This window comes from Pinus tabuliformis, chromosome 6 (assembly GCF_031772625.1).
Source record: "Pinus tabuliformis cultivar Carrire ecotype Pingquan chromosome 6, CPIR1, whole genome shotgun sequence".
Classification (NCBI taxonomy): Eukaryota; Viridiplantae; Streptophyta; class Pinopsida; order Pinales; family Pinaceae; genus Pinus; species Pinus tabuliformis.
Genome location: NC_142292.1, coordinates 1,238,095,827 through 1,238,117,799, shown reverse-complemented (window position 1 = coordinate 1,238,117,799; position 21,973 = coordinate 1,238,095,827). Strand labels below are relative to the sequence as shown.

Here is a 21,973-nt window from a genome sequence, read left to right as displayed (position 1 = left end):
AAATTTCAATGTCAAAATACTTGTGACAATACAGACCTTCCTAACCTTTTAACTCATAAAAAACAATAGAAATTCAGGAAAGCTTTTTAATAATACTTTCAAGCATAGAACTAAATTATAAGGCTAACCAATTAATTCCAAACCATTTTTTCTCAAGGTCCAGTGATTTCATATTCACATCATACAGCAATAATCATCTTCTTCTCTACTCACCAACCTTTCAAGAAATTGTATTATTATTTCTATATACGTTTATGGTAATATTAATTTGAATTGCATTGGAAGGGAACCACTGCTACAGAATTTAATGTGTATTACAATGCAATTCTTAAATAGAGCAACCCATATTAGCATATTCCTTGTCCTAATACCGACTGAACATATCGATGGTTCAGTGACACTTAAACCAAAGGAAAACGACTTAATATGAATATTAGCTCCTACACTGAATATTAACTTCATAATTAAAGTTTAAGCAATAACATTAACCAGCTTTATCCAAAAAAATTTGCATAGGGCAGCCTGGAGCCTGAAATATTAATGCCTCTCCAGAACGCTGCACTTTGGAAACAATTCATCTCTCGCTTTAAATAACATTAACAAGGGCTAGTTCTTTCTTCACTCTGTCAAAATAGCCCTCATCTGGCTGCAAAAATACAGACTTCATATTGTCAACATTTTCTTTTTGGAACGAAAAGATCACATATCATTGAATCAAACTAATATATATAAACTGGTTACAATTCTCAATACAGAGAGAACAGAGATTAGACTACATAGTAGACGTTAAGATTAAAATTTCGCTAATAAGAAATATAAGAAAACAACACTTACATAACCATAATTACTGGAACCTCCATATTTTTGGGTTTTATGGTGGATCCCTGCCCAGCTAAAGATGCCAAAACATGAGTTAGATTAAGGAACCAAGATGAAAATTTAGCTGAACACATCGACCCACAATCAGCAAAATCAAAACAACATACAAGTTGAAGAAAAGCTGGAGTTGATATCCAGTCCTATCTTTTGTTCCTTGATTAGGGGAAACAAATTAAAGGCAATCAAATCTTTCAATGCAAGTTGAAAGAATAGCGTTATAAGGGGGCTTCAATCAAACTATCAAACAATAAACTTGTGTTAAAAAGCATCTAAAATCAAAGTAACAACCATTCAATTCCATATTAAGAGGTGAGTCACATAAATGAACATTTCACACGGTTATATCCAGTAGATAGCAGGTTCAAAAATCAAATGCTGAATCAGGTTGCCCTAAAGCTGCCTGAATAGTTTGCTGAAAGACTTTAAAGAGCCATGCACTTGAGTATTTGACTAGCATTTAATCTTTGCCTTGTGTCAGACAGTTAATTTTGATTGTGTCAGACAATTAACTTTGATTCCTTTAATCTTCAATTTGTTATAGAGTCCACAGACTAGTATGACCAAGAGTGCCAGCTTTACATCCTGGAAATTAATAAGTTTGCGTGTTTTTCATTTTACCCAACAGAGCATATCTGAAGGTTGTGCAAAAATGTTTGCAAGGATACCGTCAAATACTGATTGTGGTATAGGCATCTATGGTGAATGAGGATACCATGAGATAGTGGTAAGCAAGAGGTCACTGGGCAAGCAAAAAAATGTGAATGGCAAACTAACAGGAAAGATTGGAACCTTAAACAACAAGAAACGAAGCACAATGTAGCAAAAGAGTGCATAGAGTGTGTAAGATTGCATCACATTGGCTATTTGAGTGTGATTTTCTTTTGATGTGAAACCCCACTGATGCATCCAAGTGAAAATTTGCTTGACCTCTACCATGAACAAAGTTCAACAAAAATCAAGCCAGCTACAAAAAACACACATGGCATAATGACTACCCCACATGTGGAATGCAGATTTTCTCCAACACAATCAATATACAAGCACTGCTTAGTATTTTCAAGGTTCAACCGCTTGAAAAAACATTAAATCAAAACCCAAAAGATAATTTGTAGTAAAGAAGCACATGGGAACATAAACATGTAAGATTAAATTTCGTCAAAAATTTAGCATCCAGTTTGACGGATGATTGTAGTTTAAATTCAAAGATAACCGAACTGTAATGAATAATTGAACAACAGCCCAAAGTTTTGTACAAATTACGTTTCAAAATAGGCACATGATTATTTATGCATGACAATTGATCAAAAAGCAAAAAAAAACAGAGCATAGGTTTAAGACATGAAACTTACACGACAGTGTTACTTATTCCAGTTGTCACAGATGTTCCCACAGTGAAGATTAGACGACGATTCCAAGCAGTCTTCAAGAGTTCAAGAACTTCTTCTCCTTCTTTGTTCTTCGGCAAGTAAGCAACCCGTATTGTACCAGTGTATCGGTTTCCAGGATTTGGATGCTCTGCAGTCTAGTCAAAGTTTTCAATTTAATAAAAAAATTAGAAAATGGCCCGAGTGGAATAAATGGACTAGTGTTGTTTATGAAATGAACCGTTGTGCGATTTAAGAAATTTTGACATAGGTAGGCTTAACAAATATTATTCTTGGCATAATTGCCACTAATTATTTTCAACAGTTCAACGTGGTTAGGAATTTCTGATGGTTTAGGGCATTTAATCAGGGCAACTTTAACATAAAGGTTAGCACATGTTGATTAATATTATATAGCCTAGTACAGAAACACTAACTTAAGGTCCACTATAAGTAACTCGTTCTATTTGTATGTTTCATTTCCATAAATTCCTATACGTTTTGGTTCATCTATTGCTGCAACCCATAATGATGACAACAGGAATGCTATACTTGTATTTTTGAGAAACTTCCGGAACAGATTGATCAAAAATACAAACAGTTACCATCGACTAAAGCAGACTTCACCCCTAGAGAATGGTATTTGCCACTGGAAAGAAACAATATTGATGTGCTGTGTAGAAGATCATCTATTAAAAAAACATGGATAAACTATCATTTTGTTCTGGCACATTTTTGGAGCTCCTACAAAAATGGATAGAATCATATATTGGACACCTTTGCATGTGGAATGCCCCAGCTAAAAGGACAAGTGGCATACAAAACACCTAAGACATGGCCAAGTATTCATTATTTAAAAGAGCACTCCACTTATAGAAGTATTCAATGCCCATTGCAAGACAAAGAAGACGTGGTCAAAGGTGAAATGCTTGCTTTCAGTGCCCTAGCTGAAAGGAGGACACATGGCAACAATGTGTGATCTTAAGGAAGAATTAAAGAAGCGAAAATGACTCATGCTAAGGGTGGGGTGGAACTTGATTTTAGTTATGTCTTTACAGCCCCCCAAAAGGGGTGATCCCCGCAAGGGATAGCAAGCTCTTACAAGAAGGATTCATAGCACGAGTGATTGGCCTTTCGGTTCAGTTACTCTTTCTATGAAGGGATACATCATAGATCTTTCCTACCAATAAGAATAAATCTCTATTTTCTAGTGAATGTGGCCATGGGATTTGGGCCCACGTGCAAGTGCGAGTGCAAGGTTGGGTTTGTTCCGATTGATGACATGTTTTTCATGTATTCAAAGTCCACATTACCCTCATCGCTTGGTATAAAGGTTGGGGTTTGATCTAGTTTTTTTGCGTGTAATATGTTTGCCTTTGCATGTCACATACCTAGAAGTGTATGTCCTCACTGAATTGATGGCTAATGGAGTCCGAAATAGCCTATCCAACCCTGTAGCCTATAGCCTTGTTAAAGGGGTAAAACCCCAATTTTTCCTATGTTGGGTCAACATTGGGCAAAAATTGGGTCTGCTGGGGCTAAATTATGGGTTGCACACACAACCCCTCACATTTTTGAGCCCATGGAAAATCTATAAATAGAAGAGGGTTGAGATCAAATGAGGCATCATCAAATTGTGGATCAAATCATCTGTTCTCTTAAGCTGTAGCTCTGTGGGTTTTAAGATGGAAGACCTCATTTCTCCTACTAATTTCGGTGGTGAAAAATTCTACCCTAGTCAGTCCTATTTTCTATCTTTTTACTTTGTTCTGGCACAAGAAATTTTCTATCTAAGAAACAGCAAGTCAAGACAAATCTATTGGGATTAAACCAAGTTTTTTCTGAGGCAAGTTCATGATCAGATTTAAGACTCTGAGGCAGCAGATTAGTCTTGTAAGGTAGTGATGTCATTTTGAGACTGGCTAAGATTTCCAGAAGCATACTCCTGATCAGACCAGAAATTTCTGAGGCCTTTAAAACATGTGAAGTTATCCTGTGGCAGAGGAGAAGAACGTCTGAAGTGGGCCGCAACTGTTCTGGACAGTTCTAAGGCCGGGATAGTGGACAGTTCTGTTGATAGCCATTCTGTGATCCAATACAGTTGTATTAGCGTGAAGATAAGAGCTTTCAAGCCAGACCACACCCTCATCGAGGTTGGACAAAGGGCTGGAGCAGGCCGCACCCTCATCGAGGTTGGACAAAGGGCTGCAGCAGGCCGCAATTCCTAAAGAAGGTTCGGGAGACCTGATGACAAATCTTTTGAAGAATTCTAAGCAAAATCTGAGCTCAATTATCCATCTAGTTACTTTACTGTCCACCAGAAGCAGCTTGGAAACCCTTCCTGAGTTAAAACAACATTGTGGTTACTCTTTGCAACAGGTCAAGGGTTTCAACCTGAAGCTCCCTAGTCAGAATCGCATAAACAATATAGAGTAGTTGGGATAAATCAATAGAGTCAGTGGTTAGTTAGTAAGCTCTGTCAAGTTCAGAATTAAAATTATTTAGAATTGCAATGGAACTTGTTCACCAGGATCATTGTTATCTAAACAGCTTTGTTGGAATACTTGTTTCATTTTCTGAGCAGAAGAAGAATTTGGGAGAAAACCCTAGCTGCATAGGGAAAAAATTAGGGCACATATTTCCTTTAATTGTTACACTGGTATCAAAGCACAAGCATCCCACCAACTTGCAAGTTCATGAGCCTTGTATGCTCCCAACATATACCAGCAACGTCACAGTAAGAAAAAAAAGAAACATCCATCGTTCAGCCATGGGGGATAGAGCAGGGCAAGGAGAACATGATCCTAGCATCTTACTTAATGCAAATACCCCAAGGGCAGCAGCAAATGACTGGCATATTACAGCAAGGACAACAGGATATAGCTCAGGTATTAGATCAAGGACAGCAGCAAATCAATCAGCTATTGGCTCAACTCCTAAGAAACCCAAACGTTCCTGGAAACAAAAAGACCACCACTAAAGGTAGCGGTAACCATGACCCAAGAATAAATTCAGTAATGCTCTAATGGACAAACTCATCCATGATGACAAGTATAAGATAGTTAACGACATTATTTACTATAAGGACAGGATATACTTACTTAAAAAGAAAATTTTGAAGGTTGCACCTGACATATCATCAGCTAGGCACCAGGAATTCTTCAAAACTTACCGACAGATCAAGGGAATGATTCTCATGGAAAGGTCACAAAGATGACATATTAAAATGCATTAAGGAATGATGACATGCCAACAAAAAATGTTTGAGCACTCGTATCCTGCAAATTTACTCCAACCTTTACCAAACAAGATTGGGATAGCATCTCAATGGACTTCATTACAAGCCTACCCAAAGCACAAGGCAAAGATTACATCTATATAGTGGTTGACAGGTTGACAAAATTCGCCCATTTCTTTGTGATTCCCACTGATTATTTGACCAAACAAGTAGCAAAACTTTTCTTGAAGGAAGTTTTTAGCTTCACAGACTGCCTAAAAATATAGTCAATGATCAAGATAGCAAATTTATGGAGCCATTTTGGCAAGAACTCTTCAGGTTAGTCAAGACAGAACTAACCACAAGCACCAACTATCATCCGCAAATAAATGGTCAGACAGAGATCGTGAACAAATGGATTGAGGGATACTTACATAACTACGTGAATGGTCAGCAGCATGCATGGATCAAATGGCTATACCTGGGGGAGCATTGTTGCAATACTACTTATCATGTCTATTGAGATGACACCTTTCAGAAAACTGTATGGTTATGATGCCCCATCCTTTCTTGACATGACTTTGGAGACAGCAGAGCCCCATTAGCTAAAGATTGGATACAAGAAAGCCAGGATATTCTCAAAACAAAAACATGCAGGCTGCATGAAATCGGCAAAAGATGTACAAAAACCACCACCGAACAAAACACATTTTTGAGGTAGGAGACCTTGTATTTCTGAGATTGCAACCATATAGGCAATCTACACTCAAGAAGAACGGTGCAGAAACGCTGAAGTAGAGCTTTTATGGACCCTACAAAGTTCTCATAACAATAGGAGAGGTGGCGTATTAGTTAGAATTGCCAAAGGAAAGCAAAATTCATAATGTCTTCCATGTTTCCTGTCTCAAGAAGGTTGTCCGGAAGCAGGTCACTACTATTGAACTGCCCCATTTAGATGAAGGACAACTGGAGTTAATTCTAGAGACAATCATGGCAGTACGAGAAAAGAAACTAAGAGCTAACATAATTTCAAAATATCTTATTAGATTGAAGATTCTTCCAAAAGAAGACACCACATGGGAAGGAGAACGAGTTGTATAGCATCCCGATCTGCAATTGCTTGAGGGCTAGCAATTTCAAGAAGGGGGGACTGTAATTTCCTCGCCAAATTGATGGTTAATTGAGGACGAATTAGCTTGTCCGACCCCATAGGCTATAGTTTTGTTAAAGGGGTAAACCCCAATTCTTCTTATGTTGTGGCAACATTGAGAAAAAATTGGGTCAGCTGGGGCTAAATTAGGACTTGCACACACAACCTCTCATATTTTGGAGCCCATGGAAAACCTATAAATAGAAGAGGGTTGAGATCAAATGAGGCATCATCAAATTGTGGATCAAATCATCTGTTCTCTTGAGCTATAGCTCTGAGGGCGGTGGAAGATTCCACCCTAGTTAGTCCTATTTTCTATTTTTTTTACTTTGTTCTGGCACAGGGAATTCTCCATCTAAGAAGCAGCAAGTCAAGTCTCTTGGGATTAAACGAAATTTTCTGAGGCTAGCTCATGATCAGATTTAAGACTCTGAAGCAGCAAAGTAGCTTTGTAAGGTAGTGATGTCATTTTGAGACAGGCTGAGACTTCCTAAGGCAAACTCCTGATCAGACCAGAAATTTCTGAGACCTTGAAACCATGCGAAGTTATCCTGCGGCAAACGAGAAGCACATCTGATGTGGGCCGCAACTCTTTTGGACAGTTCGGAGGCTGGGATAGTGGACGAATCTGTGTAAAGCCATTCTGTGAGCCAGCACAGTTGTATTAGCATGAAGAGAAGAGCTTTCAAGCCAGACCGCAATCTCATTGAGGCTGGATGTAGGGCTAGAGCAGGCCGCAATTCCTAAAGAAGGTTCAGGAGTTCCTGATTACAAATCTTTCGAAGAATTCTAAGCAAAATCAGAGCTCGATTATCCTTCTAGTTACTTTACTATCCACCTGAAGCAGCTCACAAACACTTCTTGAGTTCAATCAATATTGTAGTTGCTCTCTGTAACAGGTTGAGGGTTTCATCCTGAAGCCTCCTAGTAAGAATCGCAGAAACAGTATAGAGTAGTTGGGATCAATCAATAGAGTACAGTGGTTAGTTATTAAGCTCTGTCGAATTCAGAATTAAAAAATTTTAGGATTGTAATCAAACTGGTTAACCAAGATAATTGAATTCAGATTGTGTTAGCACTATTGGATTATTGAATGTATAAACTTGCACTATGTGATTTGTTATATCTGAACTGTTTTGCTGGAATATTTGTTTCATTTTCTGAGCAGAAGAAGAATTTGAGTGAAAACCCTAGCTGCTTAGGGAAAAAATTAGGGCACAAATTTCCTTCAATTGTTAGAGTGGTATCAAAGCACAGGCATACTGCCAGCTTCTGAGTTCATGAGCCTTTTATGCTCCTAGCAGATACCAGCAACATCACAGTACGACAAAAAAAAAACCATCGTTCAGCCATGGGGGATAGAGCAGGTCAAGGATAACAACAGGATCCAGACATCTCATTAAACAACTCATCCCTGTCACAGTGTCACTAATAACATTATATTAGAATATCATACATCGATAGCTTACCTACCATACCCTAGCATTCTGTTCAAAACAATAAATATATCAGTAAGGATAGTAACAATGATGACCAAGTAATACTTTTAGACCTAAAATACATCAGCCAGTTTCATCTGTCCTATTCCAACCCTAAAAGCAACCATAAACCAGAACAGGCAAAGCTCAAAGAACACTAAACTTCTGCATTATTTGCAACCTCAAGTCACCATAAAATTTAAATCATAAATACCTGAATTCCATCTGGAAATGTATAAGTGATTTCAATGATATCAACGCCTGGATATCCCTCAAGGCCAACCCGACCCTTTTGCCTTTTAACTGGAATGTATCGGATGGTCATGTCACCTGGAGGCTGTGTACCCGTAATCACACCATAGATTGTCAAACATTCTGGACAAGAAGGACGAGTTTTAAACCATTTTGTGATGCATTCTCTATGAAAAAAATGGTGACATTTAGCCAACTCTACAGCTTCTTCTTCTTGCAAACTGCTAAGACACACTGAACAATTTTCCCCGTCATTAGGGTTTGGACATGCAATCAGGTAAGAATGTTCATCCTTTGAAATGTTGGGCTGCTCTGATTTATTACTCCTCGACTGGTCCAGTGAAACTGTACTTGCATTCAAAGAATGGCATTGTTCCATAGCTGGTGACTCTGACGATGATGGCTGTTGATTTGGGAGATATATGCATCTTCGAACACTCCTATAACATGAATCATTTACATTGTATTGCATTCCATCTGCTTCAAATGACAGAGAATAATCTTGACCATTTACTTTAAATAATACGCCAGCTGGGCAATCTAGCTTATTACTTCGTTGGCTGGCTCTAGACTCAAGCCATGCCGTCTCAAATTTTGAAGCCAGTTGGTGATCATATCTACGCCAACAGTTACTCTCTGCTTCCCACCATTGCCAAATGGCAGTTGAACCTTGCCCTATGGCATGCCTACTTACCATCCGCTGCCACTGAGTTCTGAGATTGACCTACAAGAATAATTATTTACAGTTAGTATCTTTTGCAGTGAATAAATTTCCAAACAAAGATGAGACATTACTCTACATCTCTTTGTATATTGTTATCTCTTCAAGATGACAGTATTCTCAAAAGTTACCAACATCAGTAAAGATCTTAAAACTTAATACTCATGTGTTTGAGGAGTTCATTTGCTGTTTTTTAAGTTTATTCACTGATTTCGGGTGTAGAACTTCAGAGATGCAAAGGGTCAAAAGTTGCAGACTGCAGAGTAGTTTTACTGTTTTCAATGTGTTTCTGTTGCAGACCTGCGATGTCCAATTGCACATCACTAAGTTTTACCACATTTTAAGAAGTTCTTATTGTATATTTGGATTTATTTCTCACTGAATTGAAGTGTACACATGCAGGTTCAATGAATTTATTGTTGAATTTTGGAGCAATGGTCAGTTTTCATAATTAATATTTTAGCCCTTGATGTATACATAAATATTAAATATAAAGCATGTTAATCATGCTATTGTCAAAAGAGAAAATATAAGGCGTGTTCTTCATGTCCATTTCAAAAAGAAAAAAAAAAAAATTTTAATATTTGAATTTTTGGCTCCCAAACAAGCCAAGTCAACCCTCCTAGTCAAGTCGGCTCCAGTCAAGTGGCACCCATTGCGCCAGCCAGAAGTGACCTCCTCCTAAGAAGCACAATTTCAGATCTCTCCTCTTCAAGCAAATGGGACCTTCTGAGGCAGAGAACAAGACGAATCTGAGGCTGCACTTTGGATAAATCTAAGGCAGAGCAAGGACAAATCAGAGGTCAAACTTCTGGGCATCTCAGGGCAACAGATCCAAATTCTTACTACTGCAGAAGAGGGCTGAAATTCTTTTTTTGAGACATAAGGCAGCAGGACTAAGTCTCTTGGGTGCAGAAGCAGGTCAAATTTCTGCCCTTGAAGATCAAATCAGGACGAGATTCTTGAGCAGCTGTTTGACTTGACTAGGAGGCTGTTGGACCAGGTTTGACCAAGTCTACTTCGCTGGTCTGTTTGACCTTGTGTTTGAGTAGAAGATCTAGGTGTGTCTCTTGTTGAACTGAAGAATTTCTCTAAGGAAAAGGTTGTTGGGTTTTCCCCCATGTGGGGTTTTCCCAGGATAAATGTTTGTGTTCTTGTTTGGCTGTCTCTTTATGATCCTAGTTGCTACTGTTGAGATCTTCTATGTAGTTGTTTTATGATAAATATGAATAAAAGAAAAAGAGTAACTAAAGGTATCATAAGAAGTAATTATTGATTTGAAAGATCTTATGAAAAATCAACATTTATTGCAGGTCAGAGAGAATCTTTTGCTGGAGTTAATGCCCCTTATTTGCCAGCTTTTGAAGGATACCCACTTTAATTCAGAGTCCTCAAAGAGGTTTGTGTCAACTTCTTGGGAGGACGACTGTGTGATAAAAGGTCAAATGGCATGAACTTACTATCTTGGACTTCTTAAGTCCTAGGCCTTTAATCATCCGCCAGCTGCGCCATCTTGAATAGGTTGAGACTCAAGCATTAACTTTTTTGTTGCCCCATTTATTATAAGATCTAAAGTTGGTTCCATTCTCTGTTTAGGGTGTCTCAAAACCTTTCCAATTCTTATGATTCTGCAACCAGCATTGCCTGGTTCTATATATATTCAAGAAGCCCTCAGATTTCAGTCCCAGATTCTCTGGCCACCCCCTAGACCAGACTCCAATGGGTTGATCACTTCCTTCTTCCAGGTACTCCCTTCTAGGAGAGGTACCAAGAGACAAACTGTTGTTAATGTGGCTCTTGGTTCTAGATCAATGCTGGCTCAGGGGAGCTATTCATACTTCAAAGTTCCAAGAGACCACAATGTCATTGTTGTTCCATATCCCATAATAGAAATTTGACAAGGCCATACAGGCCCTAGCAATTGGCACCCTGTGCAGGCAACAACACAGTGCACAATCCAGAATCCAGATTATCTTATTTTATATACTCATTCTATTTGAACGAGGTGAAGCTTTGTACATAATTATGAGGTGTATGCACAGATCCACTGCCAAATGTTAAACAAGACATCTCCTATATCTATGACATAAGAGAATCCTTTCAAGGTATAGTCTACAACTTTGAATCAGCATCTTATACTACTTGAAATTGTATGTATCTATATCTATGACATAAGAGAATCCTTTCAAGGTATAGTCTACAACTTTGAATCAGCATCTTATACTACTTGAAATCGTATGTATCTATGCCCTGGCATACTATTTGAGAACTTCCCATTTGTATCAAAATGAAGTGTTACATATTTAACATATTTCTTATCTAAACTGCACAGGGTCATGTATAGATCAAACTTTATAAGCACCCAAATTTATTAAGGGGTCTTAAAAGCATCCAACCTTCCTGATGTTGTCATAGTGACAAAAGAGACTTGCAGTACCCTTGGATTGACTTCCCCTAATTCCAAATACTTTTTGCATGACTTCTCCAGTTTTTCACATGGATTATCATGAGGACAAGAGGGTTTGGGTTTTTTTCCGTTAGGGTTAGGAAGTAGTACTCTACTCTTAATATCAACAATTTTCTCTCAACATAATTATCATTATTCACATTAGTAGTCCTCAATGGGTTTGAAAATTATATTATTACTTTCCAACCATCTTGAACCCCATCTGAATGCTTGTCAAGTGTTGGAAATATCGCTAATTTCTCTCAAAGTTTTAGATTTTTTCAGAGTTTTTTGAGTTATTTGCCGAGTTTGTTCGAGTTTTCCAGGTCCCAGCTTATGCTTGTCAATATTTTCCTTGAAATATATAGTAAGTTTATTCTGGACCTTCAATAATATATTCCTCAAAATGATATTTGATCCTTCCATGTCTTTTAGTGTTATTTGCACTCTTTCGTGATCATTTGCTACATTATTGTGACCAAGGATTACCTTAAGCTTACTAAACCATTCAAGTGGCTCAATTACTTTATTGAAGTTGAAGTGGGGAATCTTTATTTATAAGTTATGCATAATTGGCTCTGTGTCCTTCATTCTTTGGATTGGCTTCAATCTTTCTAGCTTCCTAATTAAGTGATTCTAGCCTTCTTGGCAGCAAACCATTCTAGATTTTAGCAATTGTACTTGTAGCTGATTTTATGTAGTGATTGGAAAATTTCTTGTAAAACAAACATAAGAGCTGGTAAAATTAACCAAAGGTTAAGATAATATGATATAGCATAGGGCAAGCAGTCATGGATGGAGATCCAAGAAGAACTCACTAGTTCACTGTCCTTGTTCAAGCCAGTTGTCAAGAGAAGCAGGGACAATAACAGATTTTCAAAATGTAAGGAAGAAGGTCTCAGTGGAAGCATGCTTAAGACAATGGTTCTCTGAAAAAGAACTTAAGGATCCTAGAGCACTGCCTTGTCTTCTTATATGGGGGATATAGTTATCCAGAAATGCCTAGATATTTGAGGACAAGCATATCCCTTCCTTCCAGGTCCTAGCTCAGGTACAATCTATTGCGTCTGGTATCAGGGACACAGCTCCTCAAAGTGTCCCTAGGGTAGTGGAAGAACTGACAATTGACAAGTCATGAGCTCAGGGTTTTTTCAGTGGGGTTCCCCAGTCCCATTGAGACTCTGGTAGTGCTGGAGGCATTTTATGATTTTAAACTTTTCAGATTAACACTATATAAAGTTTAATGCTGGTCTGGGTTCTGGCATAAAAGCTATGTGGAGCTGACAGCACCAAAGTTACTATTGTCTAGAAGAAGTGCCATCAAAATGAAGGGAAGTGCTCAGGGTTTTTCACCAGGATATGTTACCTAGAAACAAAAAAGGACTGCTGAAGATTCCTAGGAGTTGCATGAATTCAAGAATAGATTCTCATCAACTTTTAGACTCTAGTTAGTAAAGTCTTGTTAGTCCAGTTCTTAAAATGTTTGCAATCATTTTGCACGATTGGGCAGTTTTGAAAGCTCTGTTGCTCCCATATTTCAACATATTAATGTGGACTGTAAGGGTTGTATGGAATACTATAGTGGACAGTATAAGAACGCTGTTTGTTGTTTGCTGGCATCTTCTTTTCACTGGAAAAAAGAAAGAAAGTTTACAAGGCTTTTGACTTTTCTGGATTTTGGTTCCAGTAGTGTGGTAGCACAAAAAAATATATCTTCCTTTCATGCTTTGAATAGATGTTACAACTTTTTCAGGGTTAGAAAATATGATATAACATTGACCAAATATTTAGAAAGTCTTCAAAAATTGACTTCAATTCATATTATTGTGGGTCAAGGATGATCTTGATAAATTAACCTCGTAGTTGGTGTAAGATCATAGCCATCGTTGTAATCTAACCCGGAGTCCAAAGTCGTACATAAAATGAGACAAACATAGGGAATCCATTGTGAAATCAACCTAAGATATGGTAAAGTTAAACTGAAATCTAGTGATCATGGTTGTCTAATGAATTATACAAGCAACTCTTGTATGATTCACGTCAATTCCAGTAACCCTCTCCAAATCATTCATCAATCAACATATTGGGAAATTGTCTAGACTAGTTTAAATTTGATGCGATGTAAGGTTGTCAGGATCATCCAACAAATGCACACATTAAGTTTAGTATTAGAATGTGTTAGACAAAATCCTCTGATATTAACAAAAAATAATAAGGAAAAATCAATCTACCTATGTAAGGGTTTAGCCTTGGATGTAAACAAGGTGCTTAGAAGTCAAACCTCAATTGCTGCCTATCTCAACAGAGAATTCAAGCCCAAAGTTGCCCAAAAATGATGGCCTAGATGGCTACACTGCCTGAAGCAGTATACGAACAAAGTGTGTCATCTCTCATGTTTAAGGTGTGCTACTAGCTGACTTACTAAGCTAGTGCTTCATATCCTAATTCATACATAACACTTTCCACCCTATTCCCTTCACCTCCATTCCATTCATGGAAACCAACCTATTCCCTTTACCTCCGTTCCATTTATGGAAAAGGAGTTCTTCCCCTGCACATCAGCTCCAACATTGAAGAAGATAAGTGTCAACATCCACTTTGTACACATGGCTGATGAAAACATTAATTCGAGGAAGGGGCACAACTTGTGCCACATTGATTTGCAATGCACTTACTTTTTAAGGGATTTTTTGAAATACTTCATTGTAAAACAATCTCCTCGTTGAGAATCCCTAGGATGAGTTATTCATTTTTGTAAACAGCTCATGGTTTGAGAGCTTGTGGTATGAAGGCCCATGGTTTTGAGCTGCACATTGTATTGAATGATGGTTTTGAGTCTCCTTTTCTCTCATAAAAGAGGTTTCTTGAGATGTGGGAAATGCATTTTGCTGCAACTGGTACTTGAATTTATTAAAGTTGTGGAAGTCCTGCACCAATGGTCTACAGAACCCTCAGTATTCGATATTGTTCAGTAATAGTAGTGACACAGGAAAGAAATGAAATGGATAAGGTAGTATACAACCATTAGATGCTTTGGGAAGTAGCATTGGTCATGTCAATGATTGGGTCTTCCCAACTAGAGAGCCCCTCAACCAATGTAAAGCAAATGTGAGTGTTCCCATCAAATCCTCAATTGCTTCACTAGGTTTGGGTCTGGCACCAGCACGAGCTCCTCAGTAGATTTACAGGCCAAGTTGAGCCTTTCAAAAAAAATTGTTCACTGATCTGTCTCCTATGAGATTGCCAACCCAACTAGGTTTGTTGAGTAATCTTTCTCCTATGAGTTTTGTTGGTCTGGCCAACTTCAAGTGTTGACGTTATAAAGCAGGGCTTGCCACTTCAAATTTCAGACACAATGTCACCTAGGGTCGAAAGTACTATGGGAGATGTGGCATTGAGATAGGAGTCAGGATGAAGTTGAAGAGAGAGAGAACCAACATTAGAGAGCCAAGTTGAGGGTAAAAACATGATTCTGGAGAGGAGTTATGGAGTTTGAGGGTTCAGACAAAGGGTAAGAGTGTGCAGTTTGATATGATTTAGCACAAAAGGAAGCTGAGCTGCAGGACTGGAATAACCAGAGCTGAGTAGGGTTTCTGGACTATTTAGTGGTAGAGGTGTGAAACTGTTGGGAGAGAGATGGACTACACAAGGAGAAGAAATTATGGAGATGAGCAGAGCAGTGGATTTCTTGGAAACACACAATATGAGTAACGTCAGACACAAAGAATGAAGGAACTCGGGCTTATAAATGCACAGCTACCATAGTACCTAGAGGGAGATAGACCTCAGAAGGAATAAACTGCAAAGGCATTTCTGCATGCTGGAATCATGGAGTTTCAAATTATTCTAACTTTGATACCATTGTCAGGCTGCATGGATAACTCCAATCTTGATATCTATTGCATTAACATAGATTGGTATATGGTATATTGGAAATGACCTTTGGTTCCATCTTCCAAGGTTTGAGAGACTCTTCCTATCCACCTACAACTCTTCATTTTTTACTTATTTACAAACACAAAATCCCGAAGGATTGTGTGTCCAATGGATTCCTTGTTCCATCTAAGGCTAGATTGGGAGTTTTCATTTTCTGGTTTAGCCTCTACCTCTGAAGCTGCAAAATGATTCTGTGTTTGTATCACTCCAGTAGGTTTCCAATTTTCTTTGTTTACTTTGGATTTTAGAAACTTAGGTCTCTTCTCCCCTTTTTGCCTCTAATTTTCTTTGTTCTTTTTAGGGTTTGAACTTTGAACTGGCATTTGTTTTCCAAGTGACCATGTTCATAATTTAAGCTTTGCTTGTGCAACTTTTCTTCAAGTCTGCGTGAGATTAAATCATGGATTAGTGTGCCTAGGTACATATTTACGCAAATGTCAGCATAGGTTGCAAGATTCCTTTTAATAGTAGCTTGGGAAGCTTTTATAAATGTTCTCAGCCCATCCCCAGTAAGCTTAAAACAATATTTGTTCTAGAATAGTAGAATTAGATGAGCATAAAATGAATTCTGATCCATGCAGGGATAATTGCAAGGGTTTCCACTAAAGGATCAAACCCTATTTTTTTTTTTGCTAAATAATCTAGCCCTATCGAGGAATCATGATCCTAAATAAAAAATCCTCTCTTTCTCGGTCTAAGTTATCAGGAAAGGGATATGGATAAGGATCTGGATCCATATTTTGAAAAGCCAGGATCCAGATATGGTGGAGAAATGTTGCAGACTGAAATCCAGATGCATCATGCCTTATACAAAAAGGATAACTGTAAGTGCCTCATCAGTGATCACTCAATAGATATGATGATCTAGATTAGGTCTAACTACATATACACAAATGGGTCTACATTCTCATCATCTGAATAGTTCAACTTTACATCATGATCAACTTGTAAATCTTCCTTGAAATCTGTCTTAAAATCTAAAAATTCCCAGGAAGTTATGTTGGTAAATGAATGTGGTACACTGTTTGAGAACATGTTATAATCTGTTTCTGGGTTTGAAGGATCCATTTACATGGCAGATCCTACAAGATCTGGATGGATCTGTATCGGCATCTGAAATGTAGATCCGTGGATCCAACATCAAGACCCTGAGGATCTGGTAACATAGTTCTTGTGTTGAATCAAGAGTAATCTGGAAGAAACCCTACCTAGGAGAGACAGATTGAACTTATGTTCTGGTTTCCAGTATTCCATAATCCATGACAGAAAAGTTCTCTGATGGGCATAAATTTGCAAAGGATGCTTTTGGATTTGAGCATAGCTATTGATCCCATGATTTTCATTGCATCATGCTAAAATGCAACTGCAAGCGTGTCTTCTGCTATGGGGAACTTGATGTTGTATTGGCAATGGTGAATTGATGAGCTATGCTGGTGTTCATATACTGCTTCAGGTAGTGTAGCCATCTAGGCCATCATTTTTGGGCGACTTTTGAATTCTCTGTTGAGATAGGCAGCAATCGAGGTTTGACTTCTAAGCACCTTGTTTACTTCCAAGGCTAAACCCATACATAGGTAGATTGATTTTTCCTTGTTATTTTTTGTTAATATCGGAGGATTTTGTCTAACACATTCTAATATTAAAATTAATGTGTGCATTTGTTGGATGATCCTGACAACCTTACATTGCATCAAATTTACATTAGTTTAGACAATTTCTCAATATGTTGACTGATGAATGATTTGAGCAAGGAAAGCCCGCAACAAGTTACACCATGATTTGCTTCTAGTTTAATGCACGTGGGGTTGGGGGTGCCCCAAAGTCTCTAGCCCTCAAAAGGCTTTTCAAAGCTTGTGCTCCAAATGTAATCATGATTTAAGAAACAATGTCCTCAAGTTCCAAGGCCATGGAATTCTTCTTGTCTTGGCTACATAAACTCTAATGAGATGCCATGAGGGGTTCTTACTACTTAGTACTTACTACATGGATTCCAAATCTTAAGGTTATCTTGTCATCATCCTTCGAGATAAAGGCAAAGGTCAACATGGCCCTTTCTGGAAAGATTTTTCACGAGCCTTTCATGTGCCCTATCAAAGAAATTCTAAAAGTGATTAACCTTTTCCCAAGGGCATTTACAAAGGATATGAACAAGTCTTTGAATGCTAAAGTCACAAAAGAAGACATTTTTGCCATTCTTTCTTCCCTCAAAAAAGGGAAAAGCCAAGGTCCTGATGAAGTCACCATAGAGTTTTATCTAGGATTTAATAAGTTTCTAAAACAAGACCTCTTCAGATTAGCGCAGAAGTCCAAATGATCTAAAAAACCCTGGGTCTCTTAACACAGTGCATTTGGCTCTTATCCCAAAAAAGCAGGTTGCTTCCTCTTATGAAGACTATAGACTGATTTCTTGTTGTAATGTCATCTACAAGATCATCTCAAGAAAGAGAGAGACAGCCCATATGGAGGTGCACACCCTCGAGCAAGACAAATACACAGCGTGCAGGCTGGTTTTGGGTGCCAACTGTCTCGAGATCTTAATTTGCTGATCTTTAATAACGAAATTAGAAATTCAGCTAATTAACAGCAACAGCTATTGATCTCAAATTCAACATTGAATGAACAGAGGTTATTGCATAACTGTTGTATTCACAGAGAAAAATGGAGAACAGAGACTTTGAGCAAAACTAACAGGAATTCAATGAGGAACTCATTTTAACCTTGAAGATAACCATAGGCAGCATTTTAAATGCAAAGAAGAGCTTCCTTAACCCACATACAGAACTTAACACCAAATTTAACAAAGCACATAGGGAAATATCAAAACCATTCAAGATACAATAGACATGATATTTAACCTGGAAACCCAGATGGGAAAGCAAGCGTTCTATTAGCTTCATTCAATCTTTTATTTCTTGGAAAATGTGCAACTTACAATATCCTCTAGCTCTCTGGTACATTCTGTCTTCAAAAGGGAATTTGGCCAGCAATAACTCTCAATTTCAGCCAAAGAATCCCTTCCCCATTGTGCTGCACATGAATAAATAGGAAAATGGCTCTGCATCCCCTCCCCAACTCCTCAGCTTCCCCAAGCTCAGCTTTGGTCTCTCCTTTATCTTTTCTCAACTGGCACTTTGGGGTATGGTTCTCACGGAGAAGAATTCATGTTATCCTCCCTATCCAGGTTTAATACTCACAAGTGCTTATCCAGAATATTTTTGTAATGAGTCTTGTTGTTGTACAAATTTTGATCCCTGAAGAATATCCTACCTTTGCCTATGGGGGCTGGAGGGTGAGGTGCTTGGTTACATGGGAAAAGAAACGCTTGGTTATATCCGAAAAAAAAAACACTCATGTTTTATATTTTGTTAATATAGAATTTTTTTTCTTCTCTTTGGTTTTTTGCTACTCTATTTTTTTCTGTTTTAATTTTTCCATACAGCGTTAAATGAAGTTGTGAATACAGCCATAATGGGATAGGGCTCTTCAAACCATCAACCCTGTCTCCTACCTCATCCATAGTCACAAACTTTGATTGTCGATCCCCATAAAACTAAAGCAATTAGCCAATTGTGTTGTTTCACCGATTCAATTCAGATCAACGAGCTGATAACGTTAATTTAAATTTTAGTCATTACATCTACAATGATTTGCACCGGAGTTTGGAACATTTCTTGTATAATAAAACTCGAGGCTGCTTAAAAACCTACAGTCCCAATGCCAGTACTTCACGAGTGTAATTAATCAAAGATTCAAATTTTCTTGTAAATATATTGTGATTAAAATTGGCGACTATGGTTGCGGCTAAGACTAACTAAAGTTGGAAATATCTTGTAAAACAGACATAAGAACTGGTAAAATCTTTCGGGAAAAAAGGAACTGGTGAAGTCAGTCATAATATATAAGTTACCAAAATATAAGTTACCAAAGATCTTCTAAAATTGGCTTCAATTTTTTCTATCGCAGTCTCAAAGAATGACTTTCTTTATTGCACGATTAACCTCATAGTTGGTGAAAGTCCATAACCGTCCTTGTAATCTAAGTCTATAACCGTAACGTAAAACGAACGAAAGATTAGGGAATCCGTTGAGAAATTAACCTACAGATCGGTAAAGCCAACCTGAAATCCAGTGATCATGCTTGGAACATGAATGCGACCAAAGATTCAGAAACTAATAGTATATATTCACTTAAATTACAGTGACCCTCGCCGAAAAAACTCATCAACCCACGTATTACAAACACAGGAAAGAACGACTAAACTTGGTAAATTCCACGTGGAGGAGCGTTTTTCAGGCCCATTCAACAAATATGCACGTTAATTTGAACCTTACCATTACAATGTGTTCAAAATTCTTCTAGAATAGTGAAAATTATTGACGAAAAGCATCCTACCTGTCTGAGGGCTTGGCTCTGTAAGTAAATAACGCAAGTGGAAGTCGAAGCCTGGTCGACGCTTATCTCAACTGAGGACTCACCCCGGGCATGCGCGGCCTCGATGGCTGCACTACATGAAGCATCGTATGAACGCCAACGCAGGTCGTCGGTTTGCCATTGCCATTCCACCAGTTGATTCCCTGAAACGGAAGAAACTCCTGTCGCTGCTGGACTGAAATTTGAGGAAGTCGCCATGACTGTGAAATTCGACTTTGAGGAAGACGCCATGACTGAGAGTCTCTTTAGCTTCAGCTTACTTGAAATTACGCCCATCGTCTTTTATTTATAATCATGCAGCAGCAAATTTAAAATTTGGCATGTTACACGGCAAATTTTTGACTTGGCAGTAAACTTTATTTTCCACGAGCTATACTAGAAATATTATTTATTTATTCAAATTCTCCAGTTCTTCTTTAATTTTAGCCCATTGTACTCTTGTTCACGAGATATTTTTTTATTTTGTTCACAATATTTTTCGAATTTGTGGTCATTGGATTAGTTGAATTTACACCAAAAATGGACAAGGGGCAACCCAGAATTTACACCCTGCATGGACAACGGGCACCCCAAGTGTATGTCATAGGTGACATGAGAGGGGAACATTGATGGCTTTTATGGCGTTAATCAATCCAAGACGTGTGGGAAACTATCCCCAATTTTGTGGATGCGAGGGGTTAGGGTTTTGATTTTGGGACTATGTTTGTTAATATTATTGTTATGTTATTATGGGTTTAATTATATATTGTATGATGTTTTGTTATATGTTTTTTGAAAAGGGTTATGCATTTATGAATTATTTTTGAATGAAATAATATGGTAATGTTTAATATTGTTTATTTATGTTATTTTGGATGAAGTTTTTGTGTTATTGTTTGAATTTTTTTAGTTAGTGTATAAATTAATGATATGATTTTAAATATTGCAAAAGTAATAGAGTGAATTTGTATTGTTAATTTGGATAACGTATATGTGTTATTGTCTGAATTTTCTTTTCTGGTTAGTATATAAATCAATGACATGACTTTAAATGTTGCGAAACTAAGAATAATGGAGTGAACTTAGATTGTTGATGAATTAATTTGTGGTTAGCTGCATTGGCATCAATCTAGGACACTACCTACTTGTAACAAGTGTTGACAATGTACCAAGGGTGAGACCTTCTATGTTACAAGGATTAACAATGTTGACACTAGACTACATTGATTTTTGTTGGACTCCTACTTGGATTCTAGTCTATCAATTAGTGCCGACAAATAATTTTGTTGATAGGACTTAATCATGAGTGTAGAGTTTCCATAGGTTGAGGTAGAGATTCTCTAAGTCAAAGTTGCAAGATTGGTTTGAGGCATAGATTAGGAAGTTTATTTACATGGAGCTACATTACAAGGATGGAATGTTAATCATTGCAGAGAGATGGTGTTGTATGGAGATGCTACAAGGAATGAATAGGTTAGTTTATGGGTTGAGTTCCTAATAAACTTGTATGAGTGAATGCAACGACTTGAGGAGATGCAAGGTTATAGATTGAAAAAAAAATATTTATTGAGTGGAACCTTCCAAATCTAGTAGCATTACGACAGTTTGAACACCCAATTAGTTGATATATATATTTTTGGATGAAGACAATGATGGAAGCATACATTATTGAGTTTGTGGTAGAAGGATACCATTATTATTGAAGAGATAAGGAGGAATTCAAATGAGAATCACGAGGAAAGTTGTTAAACAAGATTCCTACTTCGCATAAAATGTTATTGGTGGAAGAGGGTCTTTTACCCTTTAACCCAACCAAAATGTTAGTTTAGAAGCCTTATGTTGTGGGTTTGTCAAGATAATTGATGATGATGATGGTTTCAATGAATAAGTATCAGAGAGAACACAAAGAATAATGGGAGAGCTAAACAAGACTCAAAGAGAGCGAAGATACTAAATGGTAGTCGTTTAACTATATGCATGCAATCGTGGAACATAGCAAGAAGTTGTGGAAGGAGATTAATGAGAAGGTAAGCAATAAGGTGAGGTTGCAAGGGTTGAAGAAGTTGAAGAACAAGGATGAGTTAGCTAGCCAATGGTTGCAAGAAAGAGGGTTGATGTTG

The 21,973-nt window shown here is 37.7% G+C and overlaps 1 protein-coding gene across 3 annotated transcripts; it reads right to left on the bottom strand.

The window, feature by feature from the left end:
* Positions 1–457: 457 nt before the first annotated feature.
* On the bottom strand, positions 458–20,225 carry LOC149263164 (uncharacterized). 3 transcript variants are annotated; one of them, XM_089425869.1, is made up of 5 exons: positions 19,836–20,222; positions 8,303–9,064; positions 2,229–2,401; positions 835–892; positions 458–646 (listed from the first exon to the last, which is right to left on the bottom strand). In XM_089425869.1, the coding sequence occupies exons 1-5, from the start codon at positions 20,148–20,150 to the stop codon at positions 587–589; spliced, it is 1,368 nt and encodes a 455-aa protein (XP_089281995.1). In that variant the 5' UTR covers positions 20,151–20,222; the 3' UTR covers positions 458–586. The 3 variants fall into 3 exon arrangements, with proteins under 3 accessions (XP_089281995.1, XP_089281998.1, XP_089282002.1); XM_089425872.1 differs by lacking the exon at positions 19,836–20,222 and adding an exon at positions 18,376–18,519; XM_089425876.1 differs by lacking the exon at positions 2,229–2,401 and having other exon boundaries at positions 19,836–20,225.
* Positions 20,226–21,973: the final 1,748 nt, after the last annotated feature.